The sequence below is a fragment of the Hyperoodon ampullatus genome (genome assembly GCF_949752795.1).
Source record: "Hyperoodon ampullatus genome assembly, chromosome: 2".
Lineage (NCBI taxonomy): Eukaryota > Metazoa > Chordata > Mammalia > Artiodactyla > Ziphiidae > Hyperoodon > Hyperoodon ampullatus.
In genome coordinates this window covers 115,608,422-115,620,583 of record NC_136915.1, presented here as the reverse complement: position 1 = coordinate 115,620,583, position 12,162 = coordinate 115,608,422, and the positions used below count along the sequence as shown (strand labels likewise).

Sequence of the window (12,162 nt, the reverse complement as noted above, 5' to 3'; positions counted from 1 at the left end):
CAGGCAGGGGTGACCTAACCAGCTTGTATTTTGAAGCAGTTGGTTGGCGGAAGTACCAAATGAATGCAGGGAGGCCAGTAACGCTATTTCTAGAGTTAACTGGGTTTGGGCTGCCTCTCCACTATATAGTGAGTGCCCCAGGACAGGATCAGTGCCTGGTAACCCTCTGAAAACACGCGTGCACGCACACACAGAGCCTAGCCCGGGAGTGCACAGAAAAGTTACCCAATATACACTTCTTACAGCAATCTGAAATCAGAGTTATCCAGCAACATTCAACCCACCAGTTTATGTATACAGGGCCCTGGGGGCCTTGGGGAGCAATGGGTTGGGGAAAAGGAACACAGGTTTCCTGCTGACCAGTGTTTCCCATGGTAGAACCTGGGAGCCAGGCTCCCATCTCCTCTGCATTCACTTCCTCTATTAAACATGTTCGTGTTCATGGCCGGCCAGCCCTCTCCCTGCTCCTGGCAGGGTACAGCGGGTTCTGTCCTCAGCCTTGAGCAGCAAAGAACCGGTGTGCTGACCTCTGCACACCATCTTGGCTCCTCAACGGTCCTGGCGCCGAAGTGGGGGTGATGGGGGATGCCGTACTGGAGGCAAGTCATAGTGTCCAGGGATGTGGCTGTTCTTGGGTGAGTCATAGTGGCCAGGAGGCAGGCCTGGAGGCAGAGGGAGCTGGGAACCCACAGAGTCTCGGTCTGGAGACAGAGAGGGATGAAGATGAGAAGGAGGTGGCTCCTCCCCCTTCCCACCACTCTCCTCCCCTCTCCAGCCTCTTCTGCCGGAAGACGGATGCATAGTGCCTGGCTATAGGCCAGTTTGTGCAGCTCCTCAGCTGCCAGTGGGGGAGGCCATCTCGACCTGCCCACCTCACAGGATAGGAAGATGCTCTGTCACCTGCCTTGTTCCCAGCTTTTCTGGATATCAAGTCTACAACTCAGGTGCTGTAAAACCACCATTTCAAATCCTCAGCCCTGTGAGGGAGGTACCGCCACCTACAGGCTCTAAGAGGCAGTGTGACTTCCCAAACATCATGCCTGGTTTGAGCCCAAGTCTGACCCCAAAGGCCTTGCTCTTGCTGCCACTTCACGCCCACTGCGCATCCTCGCCCTCTGTCCCTTCTCTTTTCCCACCTCCCTTGTCCCTGTTCTCTCTGCCCCAGTGGAGAAGGAAGGCTCACCATGGGTCAGGGGGCTGGGCTGCTCATAGGTGCCACTGTCTCTCTCTGGCTGGGGGTGTCGCCGCCTCTGGCTGTCCCGGAGCTGAGGCGGCTGCCTGGGGGGGGACCCTGAGGGAGGGCCTTTCATTTCCATGTAGCTGCTCTCTCGGGGGCTCCCTAGCAGGCTGGGCAGGTCCCGGATGGTGGCGTAGGGGTTCTCACTGCTCAGGGAAGCCACGCTGGCCCCCATCCCCTCTTCAGAGATGGGCCCTAAAGATAGGGGAAAGAAGTCAGGCTCGGTGGAGGCACTGGCCCCTAAACCCCAGCGCAGCTCCCTCCCTCGCTCCCCCGCCCTGCCCTGCCCTCACCTTTACCGTAGAAGGGGCCTGGGCCATTCCTGTTGCTGTAGCTACAGCTGTAGCTTCTGTCCAGGCGGCTGTTACCTGAGGAAGAGAAAGCAACCTGCAATCAGGCCCCTGGTCCCCTGCCCAAGGTCCCACCTCCTCTAGAACTGGGGCCCAGAATCCCCTTCCACAGACACACGCACTCAGATGGAGCAGGACGCTGGGCTGTGCACATCCACCCTCACCAGAGGCCTTGGCCCCCAGGCTCCTACCCCTGTCCAGAGGCCCTGGAGGGGGGTCCCGGCGCCGCTTCCAGTCAGCAGGCAGTGTGGCGTGGTTGTTATCATGCCCGTGGGCTCCACCTGGCCGCTCAGGGGCCTGGAGGCTGGCAAAGAGCTGACTGCCTGGAACCTGGCAGGGGAGGGGTGGGACAGGGAGAGCGACGTGCACGGCTGGAGCTTTCCTGAGAACCGGGCTGTGCCCACAGGGCATCCACAGTGCATCCCCGCCCCCAACACTGACCTTGTTAGGGGGCGGGGGGTTAGGTGAGCACTGTGACAGGGTGTGGTAGCTGGGGTTGGAGTAGTAGTGACTGTAGCTCGGAGGGACATCTGCACAAACAGACACAGTTGCAGGATGACCTGCCCGGTCAGAGACAAGCCTGGGCCCAAGACATTCATTCTGTTCCAGGAGATCCATAATCAGCCTCTCTGACCTCTTTCACTCTCTCCAACTCCCCGCTTCCCATCTACAAGGTCCAGGGAGGGATGCAGGAGCCCCGCACCCCATCTGCCCTGTACCTAAGAGCCAGCCACTCATGTGTGTCCCTGCCCCCAGGCCAGCTCACCTGGCATGACGTACTCAGAGCCGTCCAGTCGCCCGCTGCTGTAGGCCACTGCCAGGTGCTGGTGCTCTTTGCCTTTTTGCCAATGGCGGTAGCCAATGAACAGCGCCACCAGGGCCACCACCAGGGATCCCAGCACTGCAATGCCGATCACTGCCCCGAGTGAGTGATAGGCCACTGGAGATGTAGGCATCATGGTGAATGGCTCCTGGCTTCCTGTGGGGGATGGGGTGGTCACTCAGGACAGTGTCTTGGCCCTACTGGTGAGCTTGGGATGCATGCATGAGAGAGGCCCCAGTAGGGGGGCAGGGTGATACAAGGGTACCACCTAGCAGAGACCTGGGCATGTACCTGTGTCCTGGTTCCCTGGGGACAGTGCAGGGCGGGGTGGGGGTAGGGAGGGGGCTAGATGAGAACTCACCAATCCTGCAGGGGGCACCACTGTGCCCTGGGGGACACACACAGGCCCCAGTCTCTGGGTGGCACCTCTCTCCGGGACCACACTGGCATGGTTGGGAACAATTGGCACCGAACACCCCTGGAGAGCAGCCTGTTTAGAGAGCCGAGGAGGCAGGCGGGGATCAGAGGGGCCAGGGAACAGCAGTCCCCTCCTCAGGCTAGGGCTGACTTGGAGGCAGGGGCATGGAGTTCCCCTTCTGCTGGTACCTTCCAAGCAGAGATGTCCGGTCCGGCCTGGGGGGCAGAAACAACTCCCATGCTGGGGGTGGCAGGTCCCACCATGGCGACACTGGCAGAGCTGGGCACAGTTGGCCCCCCAGTGTCCTAGAGGGCACGCTGCAGGAGACAAGGTTGGAGCCTGTCTGGGGGGCAGGACCAGCCCCTCCTGAGTGAATTCTCAGCCCCCAGCATCGCTGAACTCTTCAGCTCAGCTTTGGTCTCCCCAGGGGCACCAAGGCTTTGAACTGTATCTACACACTGATGACTCACAAATGCTTATCCTCAGCCCTGTGTCTTGCCTGAACTCCAGACCCACGTGCCCAGCTGCCTGCTTAACTTCTGCACTTGCCTACCTGATAGACTTTCAGAATAACGTGACCAGGGCCAGACAACCAAAGGCTTCCAAACTATCCTATATTGCTTAGCTCTAGACTTTTTTTTTTTTAACATAAGAGAGAAATAAGTGTCTACACTATTCAAGGTATAATTTTTGTGTATCTGACACTAGCAAAAAATCTAATAGTAGTTACTGAATTCTATGGAAAAACTCTTGTCCAAGATTACTTCCCTCTACCCTGCCCATCTTTTTCATAGTAACTGCTTCTCACTTCCCCTTTTCAAAATTTGTTTGACTTGGTTTTCTGGACTAATCTTTTCCATGATGTCCTTCTTATATTTATGTGGGAAAGAGGCCATGTATAAATAAATAAATTGGCAATCCAAAAGAAAAAAAGAACATGTCCAAAACTGAGCTTATGATTTTCCCCGCCCCCATACAAACACTGCTTTTCTCAGGCCTCCCATGCAGAAGGGCAGGGAATTTTCTTCCCTGGTCTGTTCATTGCTGCATCCTAAGCACCTAGAACAATACCCAGCATGTAGGTGATGCCCAATAAATATTTGTTTATAGTGTTTATATAAATGGCTGAATCAAGGTGGGTTCAGAGGCTTTTATACCCAGGAGCAGGGGAACGGAAGCCTCTGGTCCTCAGCCCACCCCCTCAGCAGGCACACATGCTCAGACACATGAGCCACCACATACGTTGGGAGCAGTCAGGGCCTGTCCAGCCAGCCATGCAGTAGCAGGTCCCATTCGAAGGGTGGCAGGAGGAGTGGTTAGCACACTTGCAGGGCACACAGCGTTTGCCGTAGCGGCCGGGCTGACAGGCTAGGGGAAAGGGGCTCGTGGTGACCAGGGGCAGGGGCCAACCCTCAGTCAGCACGTGACCCCACTCTCTCCCTCCCTCCTTCCCACTGCAGCAACCGGCCCAAAGATTGGAGTCAGCACAAGAGACCAAGAGGGGTAGAGTGGGAGCTTCAGGCATCTGACACTGAACTGCACATTACTGCTGGCAGGCAGGGGGAGGGGAGGGAGCCTCACATCTCTGGCAGGAGGGGCCTCGGAATCCAGGTGCACACACACAATTGCCATTCTCAGGGATGCAGGTGCCTCCATTCTTGCAGGTGCAGGTGTTGCTACAGTTGGCTCCCCAGAAGCCCTCAGGGCAGGGCAGGTGGCAGCGGGTACCTGTGAGAGGGGTAGGATGAGCCTGGCCTGTGGCCCCCCTTCCGTAGGGTTTCTTCTGAACACATGTCCTGTGGGATACATCCCCCAACTCCACAGTAAGCCTGGGGCCTGGACACCTAGAACGCTCACCTGTCCAGCCAGCCTGGCACTGGCAGTGTCCGTGAACAGGGTCACAGCCATCAGAATGGTCACAGTCACAGCGACTGGCACAGCCTTCACCAAACATCCCTTTCTTGGAGAGGGAATGGAGGGTAGGATAGGCCAGTCAGCTGGGGGGTGCTGTGCCCTTTCCTCCCACAGGCATGCAGACTGTTGTGCACTTACCAGGCAGGGGAGCTGGCAGTGGGTCCCGTGCCACCCAGGGGTACAGGTACAGGCTCCAGTTTGGGGGCTGCAGGCTGCCTCGTGGGCACACTGGCAGCTGGCATTGCAACCGAAGCCCCAGGTTCCAGGCGGGCAGGGCATGGAGCAGTTACCATGCTGCCAACCTGGAAGAGGGGACTTGCAAGTAGGCATGGGGACCTGGCTCCTGTCCTGAGCAAGCACACACTGGGCATTGGCTCTGCCAGGCTCTGCGCTATGCGCTGGGGGTGGGGATGCCCATGGCTGCATAGGAGACAAGCATAGAAACTGTTGGATGTTGGACAGAAGGCTGAAAGACCGCTGGGGATGCACCACCACCTTCAGGGTCTTGGTTGCCTCTTCTGCAAAATGAAGCGGGGTGGCAGCAAACCCAAATGCTTACAGAGGCCCCAACAGGTAACTAAATGAGTTCTCCAGATCATGTGTAAGACAATAGGGAGGAGTGGGGACTGGAGACTGGACTTTTGTTAAATGTGATAGAGAGCTAGTCAAACAAAACATATCTGTGTCCGAATCTAGCCTAAAGGTTGCCAACGTGCCACCCCTGGTAGATCTCCGAGGCCCTTGCTGGAGCTGCCATTCTGTGATTCTGTATGTCTGAGGATGAGGAATGTTCTGCAAAGAGGTACCTCTAGCCTGGGCCTTTAAGGACAATTGGGATTTTTGTGGTTGAAAAAAAGCAAAGCGGATATTCCAGGAAGGAAGTAGCCTGGCTACTTTCCCAGCAGTCCAGCTGCTGACCAGTGCCTCCGCCCTTACCCTGCAGCCTCTCCCCTCCCCTTGGCCTGCCCCTACCCTTGGACTCTCCCTTCTTCGCATGGCCCCGCCCCCAAATCCCCTTCCGGGAGACCCCAACCCGTTACCTTCCTTGCAGACGCAGGCGCCGTCGATGGGCGAGCAGGCGATGGCATTTTCGCAGGAGCAGCGTGCAGAGCAGTTGACTCCATAGGTGTCAGGGGGACAGAGGCTAGCGCAGTGCGGGCCCTGAGAGCAGGCGGGAGCACCAGTGAGAGGAGCGGGCGGGCTCCTGGGCCTCTCCGGCACCTCCCTCGCGGCGGGGCGCGCCTCACCGTGTAGCCGGGCGCGCACCGGCAGAGGCCGCTGTCGGGCTGGCAGACGCCGCCGTGGAGGCAGAGGCAGTGCTCCTGGCAGCCAGGCCCGTGCGTGTCCTGCGGGCAGCTCTCGTTGCAGTGGAGGCCCGCCCAGCCCGGCAGGCAAGAGCACTCCCCGCTCATCGGGTGGCAGCTGCGGGCGGAGGCGGGGGCGCGGCGCGGTCTGAGCCCGGGTCCGCAGGTCGACTTCCCCGCCCCCTCCGCGTGGTGGGAGCCGAGCATCGCCGAATTGAGGGGGACATCGGGGAGGCTCGGTGCTGTTCCGAGAGCGGTCTCTCCCCGTCCCCGAGGCCCCTCCCTTTCCCTTCTGTGAGATCTGCCCCGCCCTAGGTCCTTTTTGTGACTCCGGTGGCTTCAGCACCGAAGGCCTCTCCCATTGGCCTCCAGACCCCTTGACCACAGTGCCCGCGGCCTACTTGAGACTGTGTTCCGGGTCGCAGGTGCAGGGCATCTGGCAGCTGAGGCCGTAGAGGCCGTCGGGGCAGAGACGTTCGGCGCAGCGGTCCCCAGTGAAGCCGTGTTCGCACAGACACGCGCCGTTGGCCGGGAAGCAGCGGGCACCCGTGGCGCAGTCGCAAGTCTCAGCACAGTCCTGCCCGAAGCGGCCCACGGGGCACTCCTCACGGCACCTGGGCGCCTCGCGGGAGTGAGCCTGGCCACGCCGCCCGCCGCCGCCCCCGGCCCACCCCAGGCCACTCCCACCCCAGGCCAACACCACTCACCGGTCCCCTGTGTATCCCGGAGCGCAGCGACACTGCCCGGTGAACCGGTCGCAGAGGCCTCCGTTGTGACAGCGACATTCCTGGGAGCAGTTGGGTCCATAGGAGCCCTCGGGGCAGGGCAGGGAACAGATGGTGCCCTGTGGGGGTGAGAGGTCGACAGAGCCCCAGGAGCCCAGCCCCCTCCCCATGGCCACAGGACCCGTCAATACCCCTACACCCCAAACCCTCAAACCTCTCCAGGGCCCACACAGCCTACCCCCCTCACACACATCCTCCTGGGAGCCCTATAGAGAACCGCCCACAGAATTCATACCCACAGGGCCCACCCTTCATACCATCCATCCAGGTGGGCAGCTGCAGGAGCCCCGAGAGGCCTGGAAGACACCCCCGTTTTGGCAAGGAGGGGTGCTGGGGCAGGAGAAGCCAACACCGTCCTGTGAACAGGACACCTCACAGCTGTTGGGCAGAGGGGGTGAGGTCAGTATGGAAGCAAGCAGTACCTGCTTCCCCCTTTGCCCCCAAGGGCTGGTCAACCACAAACAGGCCCTCCCCAGGAGGAAGGCCCGACTCCAGGGCTCAGTGAGGCACACCCACCCTTCGAGTCTCACCCCGCCCCTTCCCTCTTGGGTACTGCAGGGATCAAAAAACAAACGTTTCCAGGACTGGAAATGGCAGGGACACCCAGCCCCATCAGGAGGGATAGAGCGAAGAGCCATGGGTGGCGTGTCTGCTCTCCACGCACCCCCTGCTCCACCTCTACCTTTGCTCATGCTCGTCCCTCTGGGGGCAACACGTCTGCCTGCCATGGTTTTCTGTCCTGAGGGCTCAACGCCAGAGCTCCTCCATGAAGCTGGATCTTTGATCTCCAGCTAGATGCACATTCTCCCTCCTGTGACTCCCCAGCTCTCCCTGCACCCTGCCTTGCAGTAGGGTTCTCTGCGTCCCTATCTCAGCCCCAATTTGGGACGTGCTTTCGCTCACACGCTAGTTCATGTTATCTTCACAGCAACCCTTCTAGGTGGACAATACTGCTCCCATTTTACAGGCCGGAAACAAACACGTGAAGAGTCAATGATTTGCTCAAGGTTGCTCAACCAGCGAGCAGCAAAGCTGGGACCAGGATCTGGGCCTCTTGACTCCATCCCCACGTTTGGGATGCTGAGTCCCCTTGTGTCCCCACGTATGCCCGTGCATCCTGTGTCTGCAATCCCGTTAGTGTGTGTTCCTGCTGTTACACACCTGGGCCCAGTTCTCTCTGGGGGGCAGAGGCAGGCTCCGGTCTGGGGGTCACAGGGTGCCCCATGGCACTGGCAGCTGAACTGGCAGGCAGGGCCATAGCGGCCAGGGGAGCAGGGCCGAAAGCAGTGTGGAGGCTGCAGCCCAGAGGGACAGGAACATGCCCCACTCTTGGGGTCACAGGAGCTGCTGTTGCCGCAGTTGCAGGGCTTGTCACACTGTGGCCCCCAAACTCCCGGGGCACAAGCTGTGGGACGGGAGGGCAGAATGGGGTCACCAGGGGTCTTGCCCCTCCCCAGCCTCCAGTTAGTCCCCGTCTCTGTGTCCTGGCCCCCACACATGCCCCCATGTCCGGCTTTGGCCCCTCCCCCTATACCACACCTCCAGAAAAGGCTGCTGGCTGCAGAGGGACTCTGCTGGGTGATCGCTCTGGGGGCCTAAGCACCCGTGCCCTGGTAGGGAGGGTGTGCCCAAGGGTTCTGCATCCCTGGAGGCACAAGGGGTCATGCCCTGCCGTCACCAGCCACTCACCACTGGAGCAGTCGTCGCCCCGCCAGTCTTGCACACATTGGCACTGATTGGGTGCCATGCAGCGGCCATGAACACACTCCTGAGCACAAAGCGCTGGGGCAGAGATGGGGTGGGGTGTGTGTGAGAAGATGCTTCCACCCCTGCCGTACCCACCTTTTATCCTCTGAAGCCTAACCCCAGCTTCCTCCCACACCAGGGACCTGGAGTTCGCCAAGCAGCAGTTCTGCCTCTAAGATGCAAAAAGACTGAGAGTAAAGCAACTCAGGTCAGAGCTTGTCAAGACCTCAGGATTCTGGACTCCCGAGCTCCTTTCTGTGAAATTCTGGAAGCACCTTGTTGGGAAATGGGCAGGCGGGGTTCCTCACATAGGGACTAGACATGGATGCTGTCCAGAGAGAGGGTAGGGGCTGGGCTGGGGGCTCAGGCTGGGCAGGGGTCTCTGTAGGGGCTGGTGATGGTCCAAGGCTGAGAGAAGGGGAGAGAGAGAGAGCGGGCTCTGCTCTGGGGGTTTCAGGGTGCTGGGGGCGGGGGACAGGAGAGACTGGATGGCAACAGGTCGAGACAGATAGCAACAGAGAAACAGGGACAGGAAGAGTCAGAGAGAGAGCCAGACACGGAGTCCTGAGACACGGTGACAGAGAGATACAGGCAGCCCAGAGACAGATGCAGAGCCAGAGACTGCTGAGGGACATGGAGAGAGAGAGTGAGAGAGACGTAGGGACAGCTAGAGACAGAGGTATGAAGTGGCAGCTTTGTCCCTAGAGACAACAGGGCCAGCGGAGGGCAGAGGAGTAGCCCCACCCTGGTGAGGGCAGGGAAGGACTAGGTGACCCAGGCTCCGCTCATTCCACGGCCCCACCCAGGACTCACGGACACAGGCTCCGCTGCTCTCATAGAAGCCCCGACAGCACTGCAGGCGCATTCGGTGCTCTGTCTTCACCACCTGGCGGTACACGGTCCGGTAGACAACCCTGGGGGAGACCCAGAGGTGGCCCTCAGTCCTCCCTGCCGAGGCCCCGGCTTCCAGCCTTCTACAGTGCGGCACTGGGGGAGGCCTGGGCCACTGCCCAGCACTCTGAGCTGGAGTAGCATAGAACATTCCCTCCTTGCCTCCCATCCAGCCATACACATGCACACAATACACCACATCCGCACACCCCAAACACACATACCCCACACACAACATGCCTTGAGTGCCCTGAGGCCAGATGCTTCCTCTGAACTCTAAAGGTTCTGAGAAAAGAATGGGGGTGCAGAGCGGCAAGGCCGGGGCCGAGGCAGCTCCTCTGGCGCCCATCTGCCGATGGAAGGGGACGGGCACTCACGTGGGCTGGGGGCAGGTGTTCGGGCTCTCCCAGGGCCGGTCACAGGGCTCCGAGGGGAGCAGGCTGAAGGGGCGGGAGTGCGACTCCTTGGTTGTGGTGGTGAAGCTGCAAGACAGGGAACGGAGTCGGGGCCCAGGGCAGGGAGAGGCCTGAGCTGGCAGAGCAGAGCGGGGGTGCGAGGGAATATTCAGGCTTGCTCCCTCGAGCCTAGGATGGACCCCCCCATCTGTCCCGCTTCAATCTGGAGGGATCCTCCCAGAGTTGGAATATTCCTGGGAATATTCCATTCCAGCCTTCCATTCCCCGCCACCTCCTTCTCCCTATATGGGGAAATTGAGCTAGAACTGACTTCTGGGCCCAGCTGATGGAGATGGGTTGAAGCACTTCTGGCCAAATCTTGCCCTGGGCCTTGTTGCCCAGCCCTGTCCCCTGGGCTCTCCCTGGGCCAGCCCCTCTGCTTGTCCCATAGTGAATGGCTCCTACCCTGTGCTCTGTCCTGCAGCTAGCCTCGCACAGGGACCAAGGGATGGGGACAAAGAAAGGACAGGGTCACAGCTGAGATGGAGACTGAGACAAGATCAAGATGGGGCTGGAATCAGAGGCATCCCATCTAGGGGAGCAGAGACAGTAGAAGCAGAAATAGGAGGGAGGTGAGGGCTGGAGAAAGGGAAGGAGGCGAGGGAGGGAACTGGAAAGAGGAGCCCCAGTGGGGAGAATGGGGAGCTGGGGGCTTCCAGCCCTCAAGGCACAGCAGGGGCCCTCTCTCACCTTTCCCAGAAGCTGCAGGTGTTGGGGTCCTTGGGGTTGAGGGTTCCAGCCAGCCCCAGGCCCAGGGCCAGGAGAAAGAGGGCCCGCAGAGGTGGTGACATTGCTGAGGCCTGTGACAGGGCCAGGTGTGGAGCAGGTGAGGGGCACTGCAGCCACAAACCTGGAGGACCAAGTCTCTGCAGAGACCAAGCAGGGGTGGCAGAAGAGATGAGGCTCTGGTCCTCTGGCCCATGCTTCCCAGGCTCCAGGTCTTATTCCTGACCAGGTGGAGCACTGCCATGCCTCTGAGACTTTCTCACACGGTTTCCTGTCTGGACGTCCTCCCCCCCATTCTTCACTTTAAGCACTCACCTTTCAAGGTCTAGCCCAAGTGTCACCCCCTCTTTCCCTGCCCTGCTTCCCAATCCACACTGGCAGACTGCCCCCACCCATCCCTTCCGGGACCCCCAGCACCATTCACCCACACGCCGCTGTTCTAGTGCCTGTTCCCTGACCATGACCTCTAGAGGCAGGGACCTGTGCCTGAATTCCCAATCCCCAGCACAGCCCCTACCCAGGGCACTTTGATATTATACCAAGGTGTGAAATTGGAGCCGACGAAGGGAAGTTATAAGGGAAGCCAACTTGGGCTCAGTTAGAGGAAGAACTTTCCAATGGTCAAAGCAGTTCTGTGATGGAATCAGCGACCTCGGGTGGTGAGCTCCCCATCACTGGATGTAGGCAGGCAGAGGCCAAAACCACCCTGATGCTGTTAGGGGCTTCCTGCTTTATGGGGTGGGAGTAGGGCTAGGTCCAGGTGACCTTGAAGGAGGCCCCTCCCCACCACTGGTGCGCTGGCACGGCCCATACTGACTTCTGAGAGCCAATCATGAGTTCTCTTCCCAACTCCTTGTTCAGTGCTGTCACAGTAGTAGCTTGAAACCAAGCACGGGGGTGGAAATCGGCACCATGGAAATCAGCAAACACCACAGATCAGGGCCACCCCCACCCACCCATCCCCCCACCGAAGCCGGTTGCTAAAGCCTTGCCAGCATACCTCTGCACCCAGCTCTAGGTGCTATCACCCAGGGAGTCCCCAGCCTGGCCTCAGACTTAAGGAGAAGCCGCCACCTCCCTGTGACCACCCACCAGCCATCTGGAAATGGGCTGCTCCCCCTCTCCTCCACCCCTGGCCTCGCCCAGTGGGTGGGAAGCAGGTCAGGACCTCAGAGGAGTCTGTTCTGCTCCTGAGCTCAGGAGCAGCAGAGGCCCTTGAGCACCCGCCGTCCCCGCCCCGCCAGGCTCAGATTCTCTGTTAACTTGCCCGGGCTCCCTCCTCTACGCCTTCCTGAGGCGCCCACATCTGCTTATAATTTTCCCCGAGAAGAGAGAAAGGTCGTGGTAGCTGGCCCCTTACCCCGCTGAGTATCTCTGGAATGTCTGCCTCCGGGACCCACCCCAGGCCCTCCACCCACACACTCCCAGGGTCCCCAAGGGCCGCTCTCAGCTCCCATCAGGGCAGCACTCAGAGGGATGGTCCCTAACCTAACTGCGCCCCACTGCTGCGTTC

The 12,162-nt window shown here is 59.8% G+C and overlaps 1 protein-coding gene across 2 annotated transcripts; it reads right to left on the bottom strand.

The window, feature by feature from the left end:
- Positions 1 to 243: 243 nt before the first annotated feature.
- PEAR1 (platelet endothelial aggregation receptor 1) lies at positions 244 to 10,729 on the bottom strand (the record flags this gene model as incomplete). Of its 2 annotated transcripts, none has more annotated exons than XM_079696371.1 (22): positions 244 to 701; positions 1,184 to 1,432; positions 1,531 to 1,605; positions 1,779 to 1,917; positions 2,029 to 2,117; positions 2,354 to 2,566; positions 2,772 to 2,900; positions 3,017 to 3,145; positions 4,071 to 4,196; positions 4,410 to 4,556; positions 4,686 to 4,788; positions 4,881 to 5,044; positions 5,783 to 5,903; positions 5,990 to 6,164; positions 6,448 to 6,660; positions 6,754 to 6,890; positions 7,089 to 7,209; positions 7,993 to 8,236; positions 8,521 to 8,613; positions 9,391 to 9,491; positions 9,846 to 9,950; positions 10,614 to 10,729. In XM_079696371.1, 22 exons carry the CDS (start codon positions 10,712 to 10,714, stop codon positions 550 to 552), a joined length of 3,126 nt encoding a protein of 1,041 aa, XP_079552497.1. In that variant the 3' UTR covers positions 244 to 549. The 2 variants fall into 2 exon arrangements, with proteins under 2 accessions (XP_079552497.1, XP_079552498.1); XM_079696372.1 differs by having other exon boundaries at positions 1,779 to 1,910; positions 2,025 to 2,117; positions 10,614 to 10,714.
- Between the last annotated feature and the right edge of the window lie 1,433 nt (positions 10,730 to 12,162).